The 26,088-nt window shown below is 43.5% G+C and overlaps 1 protein-coding gene across 1 annotated transcript; it reads left to right on the top strand.

The window, feature by feature from the left end:
- On the top strand, positions 1-22,441 carry spint2 (serine peptidase inhibitor, Kunitz type, 2). Its single transcript, XM_080772993.1, has 13 exons — positions 1-239; positions 2,313-2,483; positions 4,592-4,952; positions 11,258-11,428; positions 15,085-15,168; positions 15,321-15,389; positions 16,685-16,741; positions 17,438-17,599; positions 18,040-18,108; positions 18,945-19,105; positions 20,572-20,683; positions 21,363-21,480; positions 22,343-22,441. Exons 1-13 carry the CDS (start codon positions 174-176, stop codon positions 22,431-22,433), a joined length of 1,692 nt encoding a protein of 563 aa, XP_080629119.1. The 5' UTR covers positions 1-173; the 3' UTR covers positions 22,434-22,441.
- Positions 22,442-26,088: the final 3,647 nt, after the last annotated feature.

Raw genomic sequence — 26,088 nt, forward strand, 5'->3', positions numbered from 1 at the left:
ACAAAAGAGTCCTGAAGGAGGAAGTGTTTTGTTTTTATTCTCTCCACTAACTCACTGACTCTGAAAGCGACGCGACGCTCGACGGATTCAACTCTCACAACTTAAAAAAAACAACAACCGAACCGACCGACATTGTTTTAGATAATAAGTTTATTTGCGTGTCCAACACAACCATGTTAAGGAGTGTGGTGTTGGTGTGTGTGTGTCTGCTCCTCGCTCTGAGCCATGGATCAGCCCAGGTAGGATACTATAATAACTAAACTACACGACAACAAACGCAACACACACACTTCGTTTATATGTGAATTATCATCTCTTGAGTTAAACTCAATCCTTTTCTTAGAGTTGTAATTGTTTGTGTTTCATCTTTCTGCTGATGTATTGTGGCCCTTTAAACATAGTTTCCAAACGGAGCTATATAGTCTTATTATATCAGTGGACCCCCATATTAAGCCCGCGGACCCCCATTAGAAAAGATAACGCCAGGGACCTCCCATAAGAGAAGGTTTTTTTTACGCCTCTGGCAGTGATTCTCAGCCAGTTTGTTTATTTATTTGACAGAGACAATGCTCATTAATCAACATGTCAGTTTTCACATCCATTCTAAATGGGCCTGAGTTAGCCATAAGCTAATTTACATCTGTAGACAATGCATTTGTCTACGGACGGACCCCCATTTAATGGAATTTCTAGCCCCAATTTATATTGTGAAAAACAATGTTAATTTAACTCTTGAGAGTGTACAATTTTTTTGTTTTTTGGTTCTAGCTCTTGGACCAGAGCTAATTTGGTTCCAAACTGTAGCTAATGGTTCCATTTGTACACTCTCAGAGTTACAGACCCATATGGTTCCATTTGTACACTCTCAGAGTTACAGACCCATAAGGGTCCATTTGGTTCCAAACTATCATTTAGCTGGGGACCCCCTGGAACTCCCTGGGGGTCCCCGGACCCCACTCTGGGTCTTATCAAAATTCTTCTGACTTCTTAAGTTGACATTTGGGACCAATGTTTTGGTCCTGAAAGTAGCCATATTCATTGTATATGTTGATGCCAAATTTCCAATACATCTTTACCTGTACTCAGGGAAAATTCTTAACCCATTCAGGACAGGAACCCCTTTTGGTGTTTTAAGGATTATGTTATACTTTAGCTATTGAAAAATAGCAGATTTTTCCAAAAACATTGCAGATATACAAGCTCATAGCGCGGCAACAGAGTGCCGCTCTATGAGCTTGTAGATCTCCTATTTATTTATTTTTAATCGTGAAAATGTGGCACAAATCTTTCAATATATATTCTTTCAGAATTCAACGTAAAAAAAAAAAAACCCCGTTGCATTCTGAAAGAAATATGTCTACTTTCAGGACCAAATTAAAATAAGCATAATAACTCATTATGAATGCTTATTTAAGTAAATCACTCTTGATTAGGCTATCTTGAATATATTGTAATGCATATGTCAGTATAGACTGTCCAGGGTAAATCAATTGTAGTTAGTTACTTTCAGTAGTGGAAATAAAAAGTAAATAAAAGTAGCCTACTTTGCATTTTGAAATGCTCTGTTAAAGGACAACTTTAATTTGTCTTTTTCAACCACGGTTCATGTTTTAGGTTGTTATTAGAGAATGTAAAAGATGAGTGTAAATTTTTCTTCATTTGCTGCTTTCTTTCGTTTTAGGGATTTTAGCTGTTTTTGACAGGGTGCGGGGGCATTCGAACAGGGGGCTAAATATGTATTTCTTTACAAAATATTATGACGATTTTTTTATTTATTATTTACTATAGTACTCCTAATATACCCCAGGAAATTACATCTGGCCACAAAAGATCACAGGATCTACTGAATGTGAAGGTAGCCTACTGGGGGGAAGCCACACTGTCTGTCATAGCCTCAATATGTCAGTTTGACACATTCAGTAGATCTCGTGATCTTTTGTGGCCACATGTAATTTCTTGGCGTCTAGTAGGACTATAGTAAATAAAAAATAAAAAAAGAATCACTATAAAATCTAGTAATCTATATATTTAGACCCATGCTCGAATGCCCCTGCAGCCCCACCTGTCAAAAACCGCTAAAATCCTTAAAACGAAAGAAAGCAGCAAACTAAGAAAAATGTAACACTCACATCTTTTACTTTCTCTAAACGTGAACCTTGGTTGAAAATAACTGAAGTTGTCCTTTTAACTTACGACACATCACTTATAATTTCTGTTTTGGGTCGCGTGCTGAGAGGTTTCGGGAACGACTGAATTGTAGACTAACCGTCCCCTCCCCTGTCCCCTCCCTCCCTCCCTCCTTCCCTCCCCAGGTGTGCCTGTGGGACCTCTCAGCGGACCAGGGTCTGAACCCCATCTCCCTGGACTCGGGGGCTCGTTTCCTGGCCCCCCTCACTGCCAACGACAGCGATGTGACCGCCGCCTGTCAGCGGGCCTGCTGCGCAGACCCCCAGTGTGACCTCGCCCTGATCGGGACCCCCCAGGTCAGTCCGACCATCTCTCTCACCATCGTTGTGATGACAGTGACACATTACTGTTTAAAAAAAAAAAAAACCCATTCTGACCTGAGATCAGATTCTATAAATGTCTTCTACATCCTGACAGTTTTCTGAAAAAGCTATGTTTCTATGTAGTACAGGCATTATATGGGAAAAATGGGTCAACCTCCAACTAATTGCAAAAAACCCAAACTCAGCTGATTTTGTATCTTACATATGTCCTGAATAACATACAAAAAGTTGCCTGAAATTGTCTGAGGGGAAAGTGTTGAAAATGGCCTGTACAGTATGGCCACCATAGACATCCTATATAAGGCAAATCATTTCAAATTTTCCTTTTGCTTTAAGTAGCATGTGACATGTCAAACTAGGGTGTTTTCATGATGCTGAGTCCATTCCAAGCATTAGTTTTGCATAAAAATACTCCTTGGGCTAATAACGGCCATAGCCACTTGCCACCAAATGTGCTGACCTCATCACATTTGTGATGACGGCTATGGCTATGGCCGTTATTTATTAGCCCAAGGAGCAACTTTTTGTATGTTATTCAGGACATATGTAAGATACAAAATCAGCTGAGTTTTTTTTTTTTTTGCAATTAGTTTGAGGTCAAATTACATTATTACTGGACTAATGTCGTTCTTCGATTTTTCAAAAAACAGCAGATCTACAAGCTCTACAAACCGAGTGGCGCGCTATGTTGTTTGTACATATCGGTTTGCCTTTTTGCATTTTTAAACCACGATTACTCATAATGGCAGACACGCAAAATAACTTCCATTATACAAATACATGACTGCGGTAATCCAAAATCTACACCGTGGCACGAAAACGGGCTGTAATGAATATTTTGATACTGTCAAAATGCTTTTAAAATAGTGGAAATGCGCAGACCAGGATTTTTGAATATATGACATTTCTTTGAACATGGAAGGAAATGGTTATGGTGAAGAAATGGCGATGATCTAGAATAGCGGACACTCACGTGTCCGACGTGTTGTGAGCTTGTAGATAGGCTAGTATTTTCGGTTATTCATTTTTTTTTTAGATAAAACTAGCAATAGAAAACATGCCTAGAAGCATCTTTTCATAAAAATGGAGTGCTCTCAGAGATATAATAAAAGCGAAGGTTAAAACCTCCACTGGTTGGCTGTATGTGGAACAGCAGCAACATATGGTCACTTTTTGATAACTTTTGGGGTCCTTTGACATGCAATAGTTTGAGCACCACTGATACAGAAACACGGGGTTTTCAGAAATCTGTAGAATCTGGTCTCGGGTCTTAATCTTAAAGGATAATTCCATGCTTTTCTTACCTTTCTTTGTAGTTGTTGCGTCCCCACCAAAGAGGTCCAGGTGTTATTTTATTGGCTATTCCCCCTACCATAAGCCCTCAATGAATTGCATTGAATTGCATGGGGCTATGGGGTGTTGTGCTAATTCGCTTATTTCCATCAAAATAAGTAGTAAAGTGTGCCTCTTGGGATATTATTTACATTATGAAGGGATATATATATATATATACAAACAAATAATAATTTTGAGTGATGAAAATAAGCGAATTAGCACAACACCCCATAGCCCCATTCAATTCCCATTCAATGCAATTCATTTAGGGCTTATGGTATAGGGGAAATAGCCAATAAGGAGCTTTTGCACAAAATAACACCTGGACCTCTTTGGTGGGGACGTAACGACTACAAAGAAAGGTAAGAAAGCCTTTTTTCCTCAGCCGCCAGGCTGCTAAATGACTCTGGTTTCCCTCCCACCCCTGCCCCCTAGGGAGTGTCACCGGTCATGTTTTGCACTATCCATAAACTCTGCACTTTATATTTATACTTCCTGCACGGTGTTGTATTTCGTGTTGTTGTTTTTTCGTTTTATGTGAAAAAAGATAAGAAATGCACACATGTCAAATGTCAAAGCAAATTCCTATGTGTTTTACACAATGGCAAATAAAGGTATCTGAATCTGAATTTTAGTATGGAATTCTCCTTTAATGGGTACATGGAAACGTTTTTGATGAAGAAAATGGAGATGATCTAAAAAAAAAAACAACTGACAATTGTGACCTGCTCCTCCCCCCCCAACAGGACGACGGCACCCCGCAGTGTGTGCTGGTGGGGGGCTGTGGCGCCGGAGACCACTGTGTCCTCCAGCCCGACACACAGTTCCAGACCTACCGAAGGGCGCTGCAGGACAACCATGTCCGCCCCTCCGAGTCCCAGAGCGACGGCCTGGTGCCCCCCTCCGAGTCCCAGAGCGACGGCCTCGTACCCCCCTCCGAGTCCCCGAGCGAAAACCTTGTGCCCACCTCCGACGCTCTCGTGCCCCCCTCAGAGTCCCAGAGCGACGGCCTCGTGCCCCCCTCCGAGTCCCCGAGTGACAACGATGTCCCCAAAACATCCCAGGGTGACGGAGATGAGGAGAAGAACGCCACCGGCGCCAACACAGGTAGGTCGTGGCTTCTGTTCTGTCAAAGGGTACTGGCCACACTATCAAAAGAGCTGCGCACGTTTTCGGCTGCGGACAGCCGAAAAACCGGGGTTTTAGACAGCTGGTGGATGGAAAAAAAACAAAACCGTTTTCCACTTAGGTCTGGAAACGGGGAATGTCATACGATTTGTCACACATTATGTTACCGAGCAGTGAAATGTAGTTCTCTGCATTGGACCCGTCTCTTGGAGCGGTGAGTCGCAGCGTGCGCCGCGCTCGGGAAATCATTTGATTAGTTGGTTTGACCCCCCCCCCCCCCCCCACGACCTCCCAGTTTCAGGGCAGACACTCTAACCACAAGGCCATATACATGTTTGATTAAGGAATATAATATGCCTTTTTTATTCTATCAGCAAAATGTAGATTTTTATGTTGGACATTGAGGGACATTAAGAGTCTCAGTTATTCTTTTAATATAGCCGCAGCTTATCCGCCTAATCGATTGATAAGGTTATCAATAAAAAAAAAAGTATTAACCAAAACAATTCGTCATAGACTAACATCTAAAATGTTCCATTATCTAAGCTGACATGGAACCAAATGGACCTGTAAGGTTCCATTTGGTCCCATCTGTTCACTTCCAGACCTGTAAGGGTCCATTTGGTTCCATGTGTACACCTTGGAGTTAAATGAACACAGCATTTTACAGTGCAGAATGTCTTGCCGAACCAGTTTTGTTAAGAAGTGAATGCATTGTTTTTTTTTTCTTCCATGCATGGCTGGAAAAACATGTTGTCGCTACACTGTCTGGTGATGGTTACAGTGAGTAACCCGACGCTAATGCTAAACTAACGTTGAATTATTTATTATATAGACTGTTGTATAATTTAGAACCAGTGGTTCTCACAGTGTGGTCCCATGAGGAGGTCCCAAGCAAAAACCGGTGAATATTGCATTAAAAATCAACTCGGCCACACATTAAGCTCCCTAACTTCAAAAGGAGATGGGAGTTAGTGGCAGAATATCTGGAAGCAGATTCTACAAATGCTGCCCAGATACCCTGAATGAAAACCTCCCATATCATAGTGAGAAGTTCCAAGTTCACCCCCAAGGCAAATAATATTACTATGTATTGCTATGTAATTTATTTTTCTTGTAATGTCACTTATTTTACTTTTACACTTTAAAAAAAATGAACTGAGAGAAAATGTCTTATAATATGAAACAAATTTCCTGTAAATTACCTTTTTATAATGGCAATAAACAAGTTTAAAAAAAAATCAGCTCAACCACTTGCTTTAAAGCAATCTAGTTCTGGGACAAATACTAGCGTAACATGGCAGATCTACAAGCATGAAACCAAGAATCACTTGTCCCAACGGACAAGTTTTAATAATATCGTTTATATGTATAGTTTCATTATATAGATATTCCACTGTTACTTTTTTAGCTTACGGATGTTTCATGATAAATGCTTTTTATGTGATGTATTCCCATGCTTTTTTGTTCTTGCTTAATGTAAGTCGCTCTGGATTAAGAGCGTCTGCTAAATGCCTAAATTGTAAATTGTGTCCAGAAAGTTTCATTAGTTGTCCCGGACAACAGGACGAGCCTTAATCCATTCTGAACCCTTTTCGTGTTTTTATGTTATACTTTAAGCTATTGAAAAATAGCAGATCTACAAGCTCATAGTGCCGCGCTATGAGCTCTGCTAAAAAAAAAATCACACACGTGTGAACTGAGTGGTGCAATTCCCCCCCCCCCCCCCTCTCTCTCTCTCTCTCTCTCTCTCTCTCTCTCTCATTACACAGCACTACCCCTCCCTCTGTTTCTGCCGCCCCCTACTGGTATAAATCAGTAACATACTCAGGCTCATACACACAGGTGTACACACAGGTAGGTACATGGACATTGCTGATTGTAGGAGTGGTTGCACCACTCAAAAATTAAACCGTGGAAATGTGTCGCAAATCTTTGAATATTCTTTCAGAGTGAACGTTTTTAACTCAAATCTTTGCTTCTGGGAGGGGGTCCCTGGAACAACAAACATTCAGATGGGGGGGTCGGCGGCCAATTACATATATTTTTGGTGGTCCTTGACATGAAAATGTTTGAGAACCACTGACATAGAAACATGTCATGAAACTGTCGGGATTTAGAAGCCATTTGTAGAATCGTCCTCGGGTCAAAACCCTGGGAGGATATTCAGATGATATGCTTATCCAGAACCGGACTGGCTACTTGACATGCCGGGCTGGCGGGCTGACCTATAGCCGGGCCTATAGCCGACCCTCCCCAAACTGCTATGGTCCAATCACAGCTAAGCATAACGTGGCTTAGACAAACCTCTCCGCCAATAGTTTTCCTATATATGATAAAACATTGTTTAAAAAAGAAAAAAAAAATGTCACGCACATATTTCTCCAGTGCATATATACGGCAGGCCTTTTGTTGACGGATTTGGAAGAGATTTTGAAGGTCTGGTTCCAGAAATGAACCAGTATTTAATGTGTACAATACGTGATATTTACATTGGAATAAACGTGTCCAAGTGGGAAGTATAGCTAAAGGTGAATTGGCAGAAAACATTGCCCAGAATGGTTAGAAAGTGGTTGAGCGAGGTGTTTGTCCCCAGCCAGCAGCAAGGCGTGACCCAGGACAAAGGAATGACATTCTGATGTCTATTTTTACTTCCTGGTGACACAACAGGCCTGTCAACAATTATTACATAATCGCCCGATTAACAATTATCCAGCAAGGGATCGCAAGTATTCTGGTGATTTTAGGCATCTGAATATAATGACAACATTGCGTCGCAGCGCGACACGCTGTGAGCTTGTAGATCGGCTATTTTAGTGTAAAATCCGTCATTACGACGGAATCACGGCCCGCCAAAATATTTGTTTAAATATATTTCTTATCCCACGATTTTTGTAACCCATTTTTCACCCCTGTGTCAATCATCTAATGTGATATCCTGGGCTCTACACACCCTCCACCAACCTAGTCCCCATATATGGTGGGACAAGGGGAGAGCAACGGACTTGAACTCATGCTTCCTTCATGCATGAGTGTCCCAAGTTGCTCCTTTTACACCTGACAGGGGGGGGGTTTCCCTGGTTAGACGTAGCGCGTGGAAGGAACACGTTATTCCAACCAGTTCCTTTCCCCTCCATCAGGCAAAATACTTTTTAGGTGACTAAATCAACTGTATATATATGTCACAGGGGTGCCCAGACTTTTTTTTGACTTGAGAGCTGCTTTTTCAAATGACCAGCGCAACAAGATCTACCCACCCAAAAAAATAGGATATCATTGCTGAAAATAGTTTAAAGAACATGACAAATACACTTGGAATGGGAAATATAGGGGGCGGGGGGAAATGGAAATAGTTTTTGTTTTTGTATGTCACTTTCTAAGGGCCGATTCATACTCCTATTTTAGAGCCGAATAAAAGTCGCTGTAGAGCCTACAATTTGACGTCATTTGAGGTTCGGGGGGGGGGGCGGGTACCGTCCTAATGTCGGCTCTTCGGTGCTACTGAAAATTTCTGACGAGCCGAAATCATTTCGGCACTACAGCCCCGAAACAGTGATAATATATAATATAAATAGGAGTATGAATCGGCCCTAATGCTATACACTATTGTGCTCGACACTATTGAAAACAAAGTATTCTGTTCACACAGGCCGTTTCTTTATGTCAATCAATCAAGTCACCTTAATTCAAGTGTCGGATGCCAAATTATACATATTTTTATTTAAATTATTTATGTTTTAGGGGCCATGTCATGTAGTCTATACCTGCACATCCTTTGTGATCTAACTGGTAGATCGTGCTCTACCTTTTGAGCACCCCTGGTATATGTAGTCGACTGTTAGTGTTATTATTATTATTATTGTAGTCGACTGAAACTAGACTATAACACTAAAACATTCCAGGTGACTCAAACTGAAAACTATTCAAGAGACTTTGACTAGAACTAAAATCAAAATTTGCTGTTAAAACCCATTCGGGGGGTGGGAACCCCTTTTGGTGTTTGAGCATTATGTTATGCTTTAGCTGTTGAAAAATAGCAGATCTACAAGCTCTTAGCGCGCCACCGAGTGGCGCGCTAAGAGCTTGTAGGTCTGCTATTTAAAAAAAAATCGAAGAACGACTGACATAGAAACATGGCTTTTTCAGAAAACTGTCAGGATGTAGAAGACATCTTTAGAATCTGATCTCGGGTCAGAATGGGTTAAAATCAACACTGCGTCAGACATTGGTGCTCTATAGAGCGTCGCAGTCCCGCCCCCTCGAGAGACCCGGAAAAGAAATCCCCGTTCATTTTCCTCATGGACTTTTCAGAAAGTATTCATTTAAAGACGTTTACGCCGCGCGGACAAAGCCAATTCTTGTTGTGACAAATCATGACAACAAACAACAATTTTTCGAACCAATTTTTCGGACCAAACAAAGAATTAGAAAGTAGAAAAAAAACGGCAGGTTATACAACACTTCTTTTTGTTGTTTTTCTTCTTTGTAATTATTTGTTTGGTCCAAAATATTGTGTGTTGTCGTCATGATTTGTCACGACGAGAGTTGGCTTCGTACGACGCTTAAAAGGGTCTTTAAATAAATACGTTTTTGAAATGCCTATATGGGGAAAAATGCACTGGGATTCATTTCCTGGGCCGCTCGTTGTTCTGAAAGGCCAAAGGGGGAGGGACTGCGACGCTCTATAGTACTGTTGTGATGTATTGTAGTTTTCCATTCATGTGTCCTTTTTCCCCCACCCGGCCCGGCCCTGATGGAATGTCCACTCAGTCCCTCCAAAACAACAGCACTGACTCATGGTGACAGCGCTGACGGATGGGCATTATCCCATTCTGACCTGAGATCAGATTCATACGAGGTTTCCACTGGACACACACTGGTCTGATTAACCCATTCTGACCTGAGATCAGATTCTAAAAATGTCAGTCGTTCTTTGATTTTTCAAAAATAGCAGATCTACAAGCTCGTAGCGCGCCACTCGGTGGCGTGCTATGAGCTTGTAGATCTGCTGTTTTTCAATAGCTAAAGCATAACATGATGCTAACACCAAAATGGGTTCCCGTTCAGAATGGGTTAAAACCCATTCTGACCTGAGATCAGATTCTAAAAAAAATGTCTTCTACATCCTGACGGTTTTCTGAAAAAGCTAATGTTTCTATGTCAGTCAGTCGTTCTTCGATTTTTCAAAAAAAATAGCAGACCTACAAGCTCAGATCTGCTATTTTTCAATGGCTAAAGCATGACATGATGCTAACACCAAAATGGGTTCCCGTTCAGAATGGGTTAAAACCCATTCTGACCTGAGATCAGATTCTAAAAAGCTTGTAGATCTGCTATTTTTCAACGGCTAAAGCATGACATAATGCTAACACCAAAAGGGGTTAAGTGAACACATAAGCAACAACCAGATAAGAGAGTCATACATGTCACCCTGTGTCAATACGTTGCTGTACTTTACCTCCAATGAATCCAGATCAATATTGACCAATGGTATCGTCTGGGTTAGATTTAGTATAGAATCAACAAGCGATCAGACAAGAGCTAAAGGTATATTTTGTGTGTGTGTGTGTGTGTGTTTGTGTGTGTGTGTGTGTGTGAGACACGCGTGCCGTGCACGTAAACATGTTAGACTGGTCAGACAGTGTTGTTTACACATTAACATTATGGAAACTTAAAGCCCTGCTTTCTTCTGCCTGTCTCTGTGGCTCTGGCCTCTTATTCCTGCTGACTAATACAGAACACTACCTCCCTCTGTCTGTCTGTCTGTCTGTCTGTCGTTCCCAAACAATGTTGTTATTTATCAGGCACACAAAATGGCATTAGACGTTTGCCTTGGATTAGTGAAAAAAGCAGATCTACAAGCAAACGAGTATTTTCACTATACCAGAGGCTATATTCACTACTTCTGAAACATTTGTTTTCTGATTGTTGGAATTTTTCTTAGATTTTCTTTTTCAAGAAAATTACGGGGAGAAAAAAATGAATTTATGAAGATTTTCCTGTTTTTTAAAGATTTTGTTTTTGGCTTTTGTGTCTTTTTTTTATTGATAGTTAGTGATTACAGACAGGAAAGAGCGAGTGAGAGAAGGGGGGAGAGACATGCAGCAAAGGTCGTCATGAACGGGACTCGAACACGCGACGCGCTGTCAGGCCAAGAGCCTATATGTGTACATGCGCCTGGACCGCTAGGCCAGCAGCGGGCGCCCACCGTTTTTCCCGTTTTGATATAATAATAATAATACATTTAAAAAACAAAATGTCTGTCTGTGTCTCTGTTCCGTCAGGTCGTTGCCGCGCGCCAATGAAGGTGGGCGTGTGCCGCGCCGCCTTCCCCAAGTTCTACTATGACGTGGCCAATCGGAGCTGCCGCGAGTTCGTCTACGGAGGCTGCGGAGCCAATGGGAACAACTTTGAAACGCGGGAGGAGTGCGAGGCCGCCTGCAGCGGAGTCACTGGTACGCGCACGCACACACACACACAGTCACACACAGTCACACACACATTCACGCACACACGCATGTCATGCACGCACGCACATATTTTTCTTTAACGTATTAAAAGGGTCTTACTATTACAATACAGGCATTTAACAAATCGCTCTTAAAAGTCCTCAACCCAGCACATTGTTGTACTGTATTTCACATTGTTTGTATTTCTCCCGATCAGCTATGGGATATTATTCTGTCATTACAATCAACCATTTGCATTATTCTGTCATTACAATCATCCATTTTGCAACGTGTGCCGTTTGTCAAAACGCGACTCTGGTGGGACTCGAACCCACAACCTTTGAATTGCTACAGCCTTTACTAGAAGTCCAATGCGCTATCCATTGCGCCACAGAGCCACCTGTTGACATTGGCTGGCAGTTGGCCCTATGAATGCACCACACACATACGCGCGCGCACACACACACACACAGATGTCACTTCCGTGTACAAGCACAAAGCTAAGCTGTCGAATGCCTTTGTGTCGACGAGGCGTGTAATTCTAGCAGAGCACACACACACACACACCAATAGCTGGCCCTAAATAGTGCCATTACTCATGGCTCAACCACTGTGTGTGTGTGTGTCGCTTGTATTAGCTTGTATAGGCCGTAAAGTCCCCACAAGTATAGTATAATATTGTGATGAACCATTTTCCGGGTTCTCACAAGACAATATTGTTGTTGTATCCTGTAAAAAACTATGTTTAGAGTTAGATGCCCAGTTTGGAACAGACTCAGGTTAGGATTCAAGGGTTGGGTTTGGAGTATTTGTTCTGATTTATATACTTACTTGGGTGTCATGAGCCACAATTAGCAGATCTACAAGCACGCAACACGCCACGTTGCAGTGGACGCTGCCCATGTAGATCTGCTATATTCAGGTTAAATTCATTTCAGATTCAAATGGCAAAGACATCGTAAAAAATGACAGCCGTCCTCTTGTGTGTGTGTGTGTGTGTGTGTGTGTGTGTGTGTGTGCGCACACACCTGTATGGTTTCATATTTCTGTAGTGTCAGGTGATCTGTAGCTCTGCATCAAAACAATAACACACTCCACCTGTGCTGGAACAAGTACTCTCACGTAATACTTGAGAGTAAATTAGTACCAAGTATCAATACAGCCGTGTATAGAGAAGATGCTCCTGTTTGAGTCCTCTATTAAAAATGTTCCCAGAGTACAGTGTTCAAGGTTGTACTTTATGGTTACATGCTGTGTACAGGACAGGTACATAAGAGTCATATACTTGTGCTGCCCCGTGGGAGGTTAGGTTTAGACTAGTCATTGGTTAGACATGGGTTAAGGTTAGGTTTAGGTGTGCTGCCCCGTGGGAGGTTAGGTTTAGGGTGCATAATTAGTTTATACTAGTCATTGGTTAGACATGGGTTAAGGTTAGGTTTAGGAGGTGTGCTGACCCGTGGGAGGTTAGGTTTAGACTAGTCATTGGTTAGACATGGGTTAAGGTTAGGTTTAGGTGTGCTGCCCCGTGGGAGGTTAGGGTTAGACTAGTCATTGGTTAGACATGGGTTAAGGTTAGGTTTAGGTGTGCTGCCCCGTGGGAGGTTAGGTTTAGACTAGTCATTGGTTAGACATGGGTTCATCTTAGGTTTAGGTGTGCTGCCCCGTGGGAGGTTAGGTTTAGGGTGCATACTTAGTTTATACTAGTCATTGGTTAGACATGGGTTAAGGTTAGGTTTAGGTGTGCTGCCCCGTGGGAGGTTAGGTTTAGACTAGTCATTGGTTAGACATGGGTTAAGGTTAGGTTTAGGTGTGCTGCCCCGTGGGAGGTTAGGTTTAGACTAGTCATTGGTTAGACATGGGTTCATCTTAGGTTTAGGTGTGCTGCCCCGTGGGAGGTTAGGTTTAGACTAGTCATTGGTTAGACATGGGTTAAGGTTAGGTTTAGGTGTGCTGCCTCCCGTGGGAGGTTAGGGTTAGGGTGAGGGTTTGAGATAGGTTGTAGTTGTAGGACTAATGACTGGTCTAACCAATGACTACTCTAAACCAAAAACTGTCTAAACTAAGTACTGCACCCGTAAAACTTATTTTTAGTTTTTATTTACTTCCTTACAGACAATGCAGCAGCACAGATAGCGTAACATTCAAAACAACAAAAATTCTAAACAACTAAAACAGAACAAGCACAGCAAACACGAATAAAGAATACAGAGTGCTCATAGCATGGCACCGCACTATGAGCTTGTAGATCTTCTATTTTTGAGTGGTGCAACCACTCCAAGGAACAGCAAAAGTGGCGCTGAAACGGATAGAGAGAGATAGTGTTGCAATGTTCCCTGCTAATTACAGAGAGAGAGAGAGAGAGAGAGGCAGGGGGAGAGGGGAGTTGCACCACTCGGTTCACACGGGTGTGATTTTTAGCTAAAGTATAACATAATGATTTTAAACGCCAAAAGAGGTTCCCGTCCAGAATGGAACAAAGGAAAATTGTCTTTTTTCACCCCCTCCATATAACTCAAATGTTCTCGCTAGCTAAAGCTCACAACATCTGTGTGGGTTTGTAAATGAATGCCGGAACACAAAAGTCTATTTCTGCTCGGCACGCTAAAGTTCCAGGAAGAGAGAGGCTGCAGTGTCTGTTAGTTCCAGGAAGAGAGAGGCTGCGGTGTCTGTTAGTTCCAGGAAGAGAGAGGCTGCGGTGTCTGTTAGTTCCAGGAAGAGAGAGGCTGCAGTGTCTGTTAGTTCCAGGAAGAGAGAGGCTGCAGTGTCTGTTAGTTCCAGGAAGAGAGAGGCTGCGGTGTCTGTTAGTTCCAGGAAGAGAGAGGCTGCGGTGTCTGTTAGTTCCAGGAAGAGAGAGGCTGCGGTGTCTGTTAGTTCCAGGAAGAGAGAGGCTGCGGTGTCTGTTAGTTCCAGGAAGAGAGAGGCTGCGGTGTCTGTTAGTTCCAGGAAGAGAGAGGCTGCAGTGTCTCTTAGTTCCAGGAAGAGAGAGGCTGCGGTGTCTGTTAGTTCCAGGAAGACAGAGGCTGCAGTGTCTGTTAGTTCCAGGAAGAGAGAGGCTGCTGTGTCTGTTAGTTCCAGGAAGAGAGAGGCTGCGGTGTCTGTTAGTTCCAGGAAGAGAGAGGCTGCGGTGTCTGTTAGTTCCAGGAAGAGAGAGGCTGCGGTGTCTGTTAGCTTGGAATGCCCATCGATGATGCCACTGTACTGGTATAGGGCAGGACACTGATTGGTCCACAGCCCACCAATGAGACTCGGAGTTGAGTAGACGGAAATGGGAGGCTTTGTGACTCATATACAGCGACGACAATTAAATATTGATGGGTGTCTAGACTGTCCTAACAACGCACGCACGCACGCAGCAATACAATGTCACCACGAGAACACCGTAGATTGTACTGGATATGATATAATAAAGTGCATGCATGAATGAAGGCAGAGGAGAAGCTACCATTCTCTAGTGTGTGTGTGTGTGTGTGTGTGTGACCAATATCTTCTACAATCTACACGCTCACACATTTCAACTGTTTTTTATTTTTTATATTTCACATTTGTAGTAATGTCTCAAATTAATGTTTTCTTGTGTGTGTGCGCGTGAAATGTTTGCCTGCAAAGACACGGCCAGAATAGAGAGGCCAGGTTGTTAAAGGTTTAAGTGTGTTCGTTCCCAGGAAGTGTCATCGAGGAGGAAACCCCAGCAGAGGTTGTGGCCAAAGCAGGACGCCGCATGGCATTGGACCCCTTCAGCTTCCAAAGTACAACACCTACCTCACTCCTTCTACACTGTAGTATAGACCATATAAAGCAGTGTTCTGCTTCACTGAAAATGTCAGATCTACAAGCTTGCGATGTCGTGCCGCGCTGCTCAGACATCTTTCTGCTGTGTTTACACGTCTGTTCTCTCTAGCGTTGGAGAATGCTGTGGAAGCAGAGGCCAGGGAGATGGAGGAGCATGCAGAGGAACCCCAAACCACAGGTAAGCGGGCAGCGGACTGACCTCATGCTTCCTTCTATGCATGCGGAGTCCAAGCTGCTTCTTTTCACCCGACACGGGACGGTTTCCCCGGCCGAACGCAGCGCGTGGAAGGAACACGTTATTCCGACCAGTTCCTTTCCCCTCCATCAGGCGTCACATCAGGCTGGCCAGGGGGAGGCAGTTTAGAGACCAGGATTACGGCATGGTTTTGTGAGGGTACCTACCCTAGGGGACACGGGGAGAACAATAGAACATGTGAGGGTACCTACCCTAGGGGACACGGGGAGAACAATAGAACATGTGAGGGTACCTACCCTAGGGGACACGGGGAGAACAATAGAACATGTGAGGGTACCTACGCTAGGGGGACACGGGGAGAACATGCAAACTCCACACAGAAAGGCCCTTTCGCCAACCCCTCCTCGGGTATAGATAGATAGATAGAATACTTTATTGGCAGTTTAAGAAAATTACAGAAAATGACATCATTTAAAAAAACGCCAAATGGACTTAGACACAAAAAAGCCTTCGCTTGTTTCCATTGTGGTCCACTTTGTAACATGAAACTATACGCATACATACATACTGTACAGACAAAACAACCATGGAACATATAATAAATATGTTGGGCATGGGCACTGATGACACGGAGGAGAGGACAAATACAAATTTGCTGTCAAAAACAACACTGGTTGCATGCTGAAAATGTAGGAAACGGTGGTCTATGCTTTTTGATTGATTGAAATATTTATTAACAGTTTGTAGAATTACAGTACATTTCAAGCACAAACTCAATACAAAGACTGTTAACTGTGAGTGGACGACCCAATTAAGCATTACACTTGTTTACAAGAGGGTCCACCATGTTCAATTCATCAAAACATTTAGAGACGTACAAATAGACACTTCTATATAGCCAAAGAACAGAACAGGAATCATCATAAAAGGAGGTAAAAAGGGGAAATAAACGTATACAGTGAGGGGAAAAGGGGGGGGACATGCAGATCCCGTGGTCTGGTAGGACACCTAGTGGTTGACAACAGGCACTGCACCATTTATTCTGCTTACGTGATTGAAAAGGATTGAATTATTGTTTTATTTCACAGTATGCAGAATGGGTGCATTTCAAACAAACGCAAGTCGATACAAAAACTGTTACTGATGGACGACACCGTGATAAAACATTACACTTGTTTACGACAGGGTCCACCATGTTCAATTCATCAGAACGCTTAGAGATGTACAAATATACACTCCTATAAAACAGGAAATCATCTCTCTCTCTTTCTCTCTAGGTGTGACAGTGGATCAGAAGGTCTCTCTCCCAGAGATGTCCCAGGAGGACTTTGCAGGTAGGCATCACCACAGCTCACTGCTACGTTGGACATTTTGAGCATAGGAGACAAAGAGGAGACAAAGATATAGCAGATCTACAAGCTCGCAAACGCGTCGCTTCGCACTGCGTTGCGAGCTTTTCCTTATTATTTATGGAATTTCTGAGCTTTGTCTGTTTGATTTGTTACATTTAATTTTTTTTTAATCTTTTGAAATATATCGTTGCTGTCGGGAGGAAAACTAATTTGATTTAAAAAAAAATATTTTGCATAAATCAGTGGTATTGAACACCGTTTACGTCTGTGTGTTGTTTCGAAAACATTGATTCAATGAAAAGTAGTAAGAATCGCATCGGACAAAACCTCCTAACTCCATTGGATCCTCAAACTGCCTCTCATGCAAGTAATTGACACCATCTAAAGTCACAACACCAACTTTGACGAGGCTTTGTTCTTAAAGCTTTAGTCCTGCAACAACTGGAATAAGTACAATTTCTTCCTCCTGGGCGATACAATTAATAAAATGATATATGTGGCACGTGAGCTTGATGACCTATTATTTGTATAATATAATAGAGTTACAGACCCTTATGAGTCTGTTTGGGCTTTTTAGTGTCGGGGCTAATTGGTGTCAATGACGTGTCAATGACGTGACAACGTTTGGGAACCACTGATGTAAATGACGAACCAACTTGAACTGTGTGGTCCAATCAGATCGCTGCGAGGCGGCGCCAGTGGCGGGTCCGTGCCGCGCCTCCATGAAGCGCTGGTTCTACAGCCCCAGCGCCGGCGCCTGTCAGGTGTTCGTCTACGGCGGCTGCCGCGGCAACGAGAACAACCACGCTAGCCAGGAGAGCTGCACGGCTACCTGCACAGGTACTGTCTGTCTGTCTGTCTGTCTGCACAGGTCTGTCTGTCTGCACAGGTCTGTCTGTCTGTACAGGTCTGTCCGTCTGTCTGTACAGGTCTGTCTGTCTGTCTGTCTGCACAGGTCTGTCTGTCTGTCTGTCTGCACAGGTCTGTCTGCACAGGTCTGTCTGTCTGTCTGGCTGCACAGGTCTGTCTGTCTGCTGCACAGGTCTGTCTGTCTGCTGCACAGGTCTGTCTGTCTGTACAGGTCTGTCTGCCTGCCTAGCCTATCTTTTCACTATACCCCATTATTATATATTTTTTCAAATGTAAGAAATGTATTGATTTTTCTTTGATTTCTTCATGAAATTACTGGAGAAAATAATATATATATTGATTCTTTTTTGGGGGATTTAATATTTCTCCTCCTCCTCTCCTCTCCTCTCCTCTCCTCTCCTCTCCTCCAGTGACAGTGGTTCCTTCCTCCAGAAAGGTCCTACCCCCCCGAGTCGAGGTGGATGCTGGCAGCTATGCAGGTCAGTGGTGGGGGAAAAAAACCCCCCCTCAAATGTTTCACTTACCGGGGCGGTGGAATGGTAACCGCAAGGTTCCCAGTTCGAACCCTGCAGTGGGCTCCCCCCAGAGTTCGTGTCGAAATGTCCTTGAGCAAGACTCTGAACCTCCTAATTGCTCCCGATGTGCTGGGTTGGTGCCTTGCATGGTTTCTGTCGCCATCGGTGTATGAATGTGTGTGTGACTGGGTGAATGTAATGCACAATCTATGTAAAGCGCATTGGATGAAGGCGTCCTATAAATACACCATTTACTTAAAGGGACACTTCACCCTTTTTGCAAAAAAAAAAATATGTTAATGACGTTTAGAAGCTTTAGATCACTTTCCTGGGGGTATTTATGTGTGTAATATGTGGTTTTAGATATTTTAGATTGTAGCAGTGAGCCTGTTGTCTCTGATGTCATGGACACTGGTCTCACTACCTTCCTGGACTACAATTCCCATAATTCTTTGGTGCACTGCTCCTCCTTGTTGATAGGGGGGAGAGCTGTCTTACTGAGACAACATGTAGTCCAGGAAGGAAGTGAGCCCAGTGTCCATGACATCAGAGACAACAGGCTCACTGCTACAATCTAAAATATCTAAAACCACATATTACACACATAAAGACCCCCAGGGAAGTGTTCTAAAGCTTCTAAACGTCATTAACATATATTTTTTTGCAAAAAGGGTGAAGTGTCCCTTTAACAAATTGTCTGCCGGGGAATTATTCAGAATAAAGGCGCTAGAGTGCAGATTTTACTCTGAAAAGCCCTCGTCTGATGTCTCTGTCTCTGTCTCTCTCTCTCTCTCTCTCAGAGTTCTGCCTCAGTGCGTCCGACTCCGGCCCGTGCCGGGCGTACTTCCCTCAGTTCTACTTCCACGCAGACTCCGGGTCGTGCCGACCCTTCGTCTACGGCGGCTGCCGCGGCAACAACAACCGCTACCTGACCTCGGAGGAGTGCATGGACCGCTGCGCCGTCGGTAAGAGTGCCCGTTAACTTGAAATATGTTTCCTGAAAAAGCTATGTTTCTATGTCGGTGGTTCTTCGTTTTTTTCAAAAATAGCAGACCTGCAAGCTCGTAGCGCGCCACCCGGTGGCGCGCTATGAGCTTGTAGATCTGCTATTTTTCAATAGCTAAAGCATAACATAATTGCTAACACCAAAAGGGGTTCCCGCCCCAAAATGGGTTAAAGACCGCCATGTAAGTTGTGTGAAGTCCACAAGATTGGTCACATGTTTCGGCAGGTCACCAATTTCAGCGTGCCAGTGTGAGTGAGCGAGTGAGTGGCCCAGGTTTTGGGTATTGGAATTTGGCTGTAATAGAGTAAGACGGAGTTACGCAAAACTCCGCTCACTTCATGGGGCTTCGGTCCCAATGGCGCGGCTTCTTCTACATAGACTTCTATTGAACGGGGACAACCGGAGGTATTGAATGGGGATGCAACCGGAAGTTTACGGAATGCACTGACTGGAGTCTATGGGCTCGTGCGAGTACATGGACCACCACGTGACCGGGCTGTTTTCTGCCCCCTCAATGTCGCAACTCTTCTATTAGATGGCTCTGAGTCATACATGGGCAACTGGCGGCCCGAGGGCCACATGTGGCCCCCACCTTCACTTAATGCGGCCCTCCGGTTAATATCAGAATACTGATACATTATTGATTTCAATGTATTTTTTGTATTTTGCATTTTGTAAATGCATTTGAAAAATGCCATTTTTTGCTATTAAAAAAATAGCAAAAAGATTATTCAGGATTTCAATTCAAATATAAAAACAATAGATCGGCTATTTTTGCTACGACAGTACTATGCAATGTGGCCCCTCTGGAGTGAGTGTGGAAATAGTGGCCCTCTCCATCGTCAAAGTTGCCCACCCATGTCTGGGTGAACTGTGGCGCTCTTGGGGCACGGTGGCACAGTTGGTAGTGCTGTCGCCTCACAGCTAGAAGGTCCTGGGTTCGATTCCCGCTCGGGACGCTGTGGGTGCTGGCGGCGTGTTTCCTCCGCGTCATCAGTGCCCATACCCGAAGGCGGGGTTGGTGAAAGGGCCTTTCTGTGTGGAGTTTGCATGTTCTCCCCGTGTCCCCTATAGGGTAGGTACCCTCACTAAAAACATGCAGTAATCCTGGTCACTATAAACTGCCTCCCCCTGGCCAGCCGGGGCGCCTGATGGAGGGGGAAAGGAACTGGTTGGAATAACGTGTTCCTTCCACGTGCTATACGTCCAACCAGGGAAACTCCCCCCTGTCAGGTGTAAAGGAGCAAATTGGACACTCAGGCATGAAGGAAGCATGAGTTCAAGTCCGTTGCTCTTCCCTTGTCCCCCATATATGGGGACTAGGTTGGTGGAGGGTGTGTAGAGCCCAGGATCACATTAGATGATTGACACAGGGGTGAAAAATGGGTTACAAAAATCGTGGGATAAAAAATATATTTTAGAACTGTGGCTTAAACTTAAACTGTGGCTTAAACGTATTGTTTACCGACATCGTGTCTCGTTTGTCTCCAGGCGAGCGAGGACTTCCCAGGCAACGCAACAGAGGCACAGCAGGTACAAGTATTACAATGTAAACTAAGGCAGTGGGGTCCATTTGTACACTCTCAGAGTTAAAATAACTTTGATTTTACAATATACATTGAGGGTTCCCGAGACAGAAATGCCATTACATAGAGGACCGTAGCCTAATTCAGGTCAAACCTGGGGGGGGTCCTTGAAATGAAAATGTTTGAGAATCACTGCTAGAGCCGTAACAATCTTCTCTTATGGGGGTTCCTTGGCATATATTTTCAAATGCGGGTCCGCGGGCTAATTAGTGTCATTTTGGGGGTGACCACCCGTTTGGGCCCAGCTGAGCCATTGGCTGGCCCAGCCAACGAGGCGGGACTTCCCCTCCCCCCCCTTCTTCTTAGTTGGTTTTTATTTTGACTCCAACGGGGGGTGGCTCCCGATCATAGACTGTACCGGTAGCCACGCCCCTCAGAACATACGCGACTTTATGGTCATTTTTTTATTAAATGGGACCATACTTTTCCAAAAAGAATATTATGACATGAGAAATGAGACTTGTGAAGTTGGGCCCAAATACATGGACCTCTATGGAGCTATGGGGGGTTTTTTGGGCCCAATGACAGCGCCACAACAGGCCATTATATGAACTTTCAGGAAGTCCCGATTTCCTTAGTGGCTTCACCAAATATCTGTCTGACTGCCCCCCCTGGTGTCTCCACAGCGTTCTTTCTGGTCGCCACCCTGGCGGTGATGTCTGCTCTGCTGCTGGCCGTCCTGGTGGTGATCACCCTGAGACGCTCCCGCTACACTGCCCTGCCCCGCCGCGCCTCCACCGTCAGGTAAAACCTTGAGGGGTATTTCTGACCTGAGATCAGATTGTGAAAATGTCTTCTACATCCTGACAGTTTTCATTCTGACCTGAGATCAGATTCTAAAAAAAATGTCTTCTACGTCAGTCGTTCTTTTAGAGTTGGGTTTCCTAACCCTAACCTCAGTACTCTCAACCGGCCTGTCTTTAGGTTTAGAGTTGGGTTTCCTAAGCCTAACCTCAGTACTCTCAACCGGCCTGTCTTTAGGTTTAGAGTTGGGTTTCCTAACCCTAACCTCAGTACTCTCAACCGGCCTGTCTTTAGGTTTAGAGTTGGGTTTCCTAACCCTAACCTCAGTCTCAACCGGCCTGTCTTTAGGTTTAGAGTTGGGTTTCCTATAACTCTAACCTCAGTCTCAACCGGGCCTGTCTTTAGGTTTAGAGTTGGGTTTCCTATAACCCTAACCTCGGTCTCAACCGGGCCTGTCTTTAGGTTTAGAGTTGGGTTTCCTATAACCCTAACCTCGGTCTCAACCGGCCTGTCTTTAGGTTTAGAGTTGGGTTTCCTATAACCCTAACCTCGGTCTCAACCGGGCCTGTCTTTAGGTTTAGAGTTGGGTTTCCTAACCCTAACCTCAGTACTCTCAACCGGCCTGTCTTTAGGTTTAGAGTTGGGTTTCCTAACCCTAACCTCAGTCTCAACTAGGTTTAGAGTTGGGTTTTGGGGGTAAGGTGTCGGAACTCATGACTGTAGGACTGTCGCGCCATACACGTATGTGCGCACACAGAACAAATGTTCACTTTGAAATGCCAACAAATGCTCTTTTTCCCCCCACAAATGAATAACCCCTCTCCCTCCCCCCCTCTCTCTCTCCTCACACACACACACACAGTGATAAGGAGGAGTTGATCCCGGAGTCAGATGAGCAGTCCTCCATGGAGTCGATTTCGGCCCCTGGGAGCCCCGTGATGGGCAAGGCCTAAACTCCTGACCCCCCCCTCCAGTTTACCCCATTTAGACCTGAGCCCGGATTCTACAAAATGTCATTATCTGTATTTGGCCGTTTTCTTTTCTCTCAAAAATAGCAGATCTACAAGCTGCACCAAGCACTATGGGCTTGTAGATCTGCTATTTTTCAACAGCTAAAGTTTTTTTAGAATAATTTGTTAAAGTGGTTAAATGCTATGGCGACTTCGGGTCTAAATGGGTTCATTTTTTTTTTTTTTTCCACACTAGTCTAGAGGCATGAATATTTCACACGTTCCCATCGCAGATTCTGAGGTTTTTATTTGCGGCGTGTTTTAATGTCACTGTTCTTATGTGGGTGTACTCGTAACTCCCACACACACACACACACACACACACACACAAAACAATTAGGTATTTTTGGGCACGAAGTAACCGCACGAAAAACGACGCCCGCGTTGTGCCAAATCTCCGTGAGTGCGGAGATGGGCTATTTTCTTTTCTTTTACGCGAGGCCACGAGGGTGTGATTTGTGTGATCTGCCCGGACGTGTTGTGAATTAACTTTTAGGGAGGATTGGGTGATTTAGAATGTTGGCTACGATTTAAGCAGAGTGTGGTCACTCCTTCATTTGAAATACTGTATGTTCCTGGACCATAACTCAACTGTTGAGTCCTCTAAACTCTTTGTTTTGTAAAGACTACTTTTACCTGTAAGAGACATGCATCTGTTGATTTTGACAGCAATTTTTTTTTTCTTATTTTTTTTTAAGGAAATGAAGAAAACCTTATTTTAAAACGATGCAACACTGCCTCATCAAAGTTGGTGTTGTGACTTTTTATATTGTCAATTACTTCCATGATAGAGGGAGAGGTGGTGGAGTTGGCTGCTTTAGCAGGCAAACTGAGGGTCCAATGGAGTTGAGAGGTTTTGTCCGAAGTGCTTTTTACTACTGTTCATTGGTTCGATATTGTTTTAACCAACACACAATATACGTGTTCAATACCACTGATTTATGCAATAAAAGGTTGAAGGGGTTAAGCACACTAGATTTGTAGCTGATCATAAATGAACAAATAAACACATTGATATTATATTGATAGCTTGATATGAGGCCAGGTATCGTAATGCTGTGATAAGTGTAAACGGCATAATTGTTTTAATCACTTAAGCATTGTTTTATACTTTTTGATTGTTTTAATTTTGTCCACCCAGCCGTTTCACAGTTACATTTATGTAAACTTTTTAAAAACTTTAAAAATGTGTTTTGATGCCGTCGTAATGACTGATTTTTACACTTAAATAAATAACCGATATACAAGCTCACAACGCGTCACAACACGTTGTGAGCTTGTAGATCTGCTATTTTCAGCATACAACCAAGTGTAAAATGACTTATACCGAGGCGTGGGAGCTAGTGAACCGCAATGTCATCATTCAGTTCGCTGTTAAATCTTAAAACATTTTGACCGTTCAATTCCCGCCATACGAGAGATAATCTGTACGTTTTTTCTTTTTACATTTAAATCGCGGTTCCATTTTGCACACCCTGGATAATTTAGTGTCACACAAAGCCCCGCGTGTTGAGAACCCAAAACACTCCGACCAAATGTAGGTGATTTATATTGTGTTACCAGTTTTCGGTCAAAGACGTTGATGAATAAGGGCATTCATGTAAATGTCTACCTAGTTACTGTCTCTTTTTATGTATTTAATGTTCCACTCCTCCAGGTGAAGGCTGTTTTTGTTTTTTAATCTCACTATATTTTACACTGTAAGTCAGAGAGAGAGAGAGAGAGAGAGAGACATTTAACCCATTTTGGCCTGACCTCAATTTATAAAATGTCAAGATTTAAAAAAGAATAGCAGACCTACAAGCTCGTAGCGCACCACCGAGTGGCGTGCTATGAGCTTTTAGATCTGCTATTTTTCAAAAGCTAAATTATAACAATGTTTAAAACACAAAAAGGGGTTCCCGCCCAAAATGGGTTAAGTTAACGATTAACGCCTTCCTTTAGCATCGAGCATTGGAACATGAACGAAAACAAATAAAATTCAGTTTGGCTTTACCCTTCTTTGTATCGTGAGATGTTGCACTACTGAAGTGATAGTTTATGACAAAATCATCAATAAAATCAAGAAAACGTGTGTGTGTGTATGTGTGTATTTTCTTTTCTTTTTTAACTAACTCATTTAATAACTACTAGATCACTAATCTGTATTAGTACCTAAAGCTAAAGTGCTTATTTTATGTCCCATTTCACATGTTTTCATCCATCCATCCATTTTCAACTGCTTATCCGTAGTCGGGTCGCGGGGCAACAGCTCCAGACTTCCCTCTCCAGAGCAACATTAGTGACTTCCTCCTGGGGGGGATCCTGTTCCAAGGACAGTGAGTCTGACACATTGGAAAGAACACAAAAGCAGAGTAAACTAGAATGCTATCTGGCCCTAAACAGAGAATACACAGTGGCAGAATACCTGAGCACCGTGACCGACCCAAAACAAAGAAAAATCTTAACTAGGTACAGACTCAGTGAGCACAGTCTCGCGATCGAGAAAGGCCGTCATAGGCAGACCTGTATCCCGAGAGAAGACAGACTATGCACCCACTGCACACTAAACGAAGTGGAAACCGAGCTACACTTCCTAACCATCTGTCCATTGTACCAAGACATCAGAGACACATACTTCCCACAGATTACAACCACACACGGAGATTTTGAAAACATGACCAATGACAAAAAACTCCCATATCTGCTGGGCGAAGTACAACAATGTGCAAACACAGCAGCAAGATTTGAGAGGCATCCTAACCAGGTGCCCGAACCACCTAAGCTGGCTCCTTTCCAGCAGCGGCTCTACTCCGAGTCTCTCTCGTGTGACTGAACTTCTCACCCTATCGCTAAGGGAGATGCCAGCCACCTGTCGGAGAAAACTCATTCCGCCTGCTTGTAATTCGTGAGCTTTTCTTTCGGTCATGACCCACACTTCAGGACCATAGGTGAGAGTAGGAACGATCGGAAAAAATAATGCACCCTAAACCGGCGCATAGTTGAAAACAGAACATTTTGCTTTTTATTGAACAATTAATTAATTATTAATTAATTAATTAGACTCAATGAGGCCCCATGTTGGATATTTTTAGGGGCACCCGGGCACAAAACCCCTGCTGCTCATGCCATTAGGGTAGGATGGCTCAAGGTAGAAGATCTTCCAATGGGCCTGGTCGACACTACACCTCATTATGCATGTACCTGTCTAACTGTACTTCACTCTTCAGTCCCCTGACTGTCTAAAGCCAATGCCCCCTACATTGTATAGGGGCCAGAAGGGATTGGAAAGCTAAATATTCATTATTTTTAGGGGGGGGGAAGGCACCATGATTGTTTAATGTTTAGTCTTTAGTGTCTTTAGTCTTAGGGCCGCCTAGTTTAATTGCCTACAGCGAAGCACACACACACACACACACACACACACACACACACACACACACACACACACACACACGATTGAAATAACAGTTTTCAGAATTACAGTACATTTCAAGCACAACTCAATAAAAAGACTGTTAACTGTGAGTGGACGACCCGTCACCCAAAGCATTACCCTTGTTCAATTCATTAAAACAATGACACACACAATGTCTCTTTCACCTATAAATGGAAGAAG

Source organism: Protomyctophum bolini (genome assembly GCF_963924005.1).
Source record: "Protomyctophum bolini genome assembly, chromosome: 9".
NCBI lineage: Eukaryota > Metazoa > Chordata > Actinopteri > Myctophiformes > Myctophidae > Protomyctophum > Protomyctophum bolini.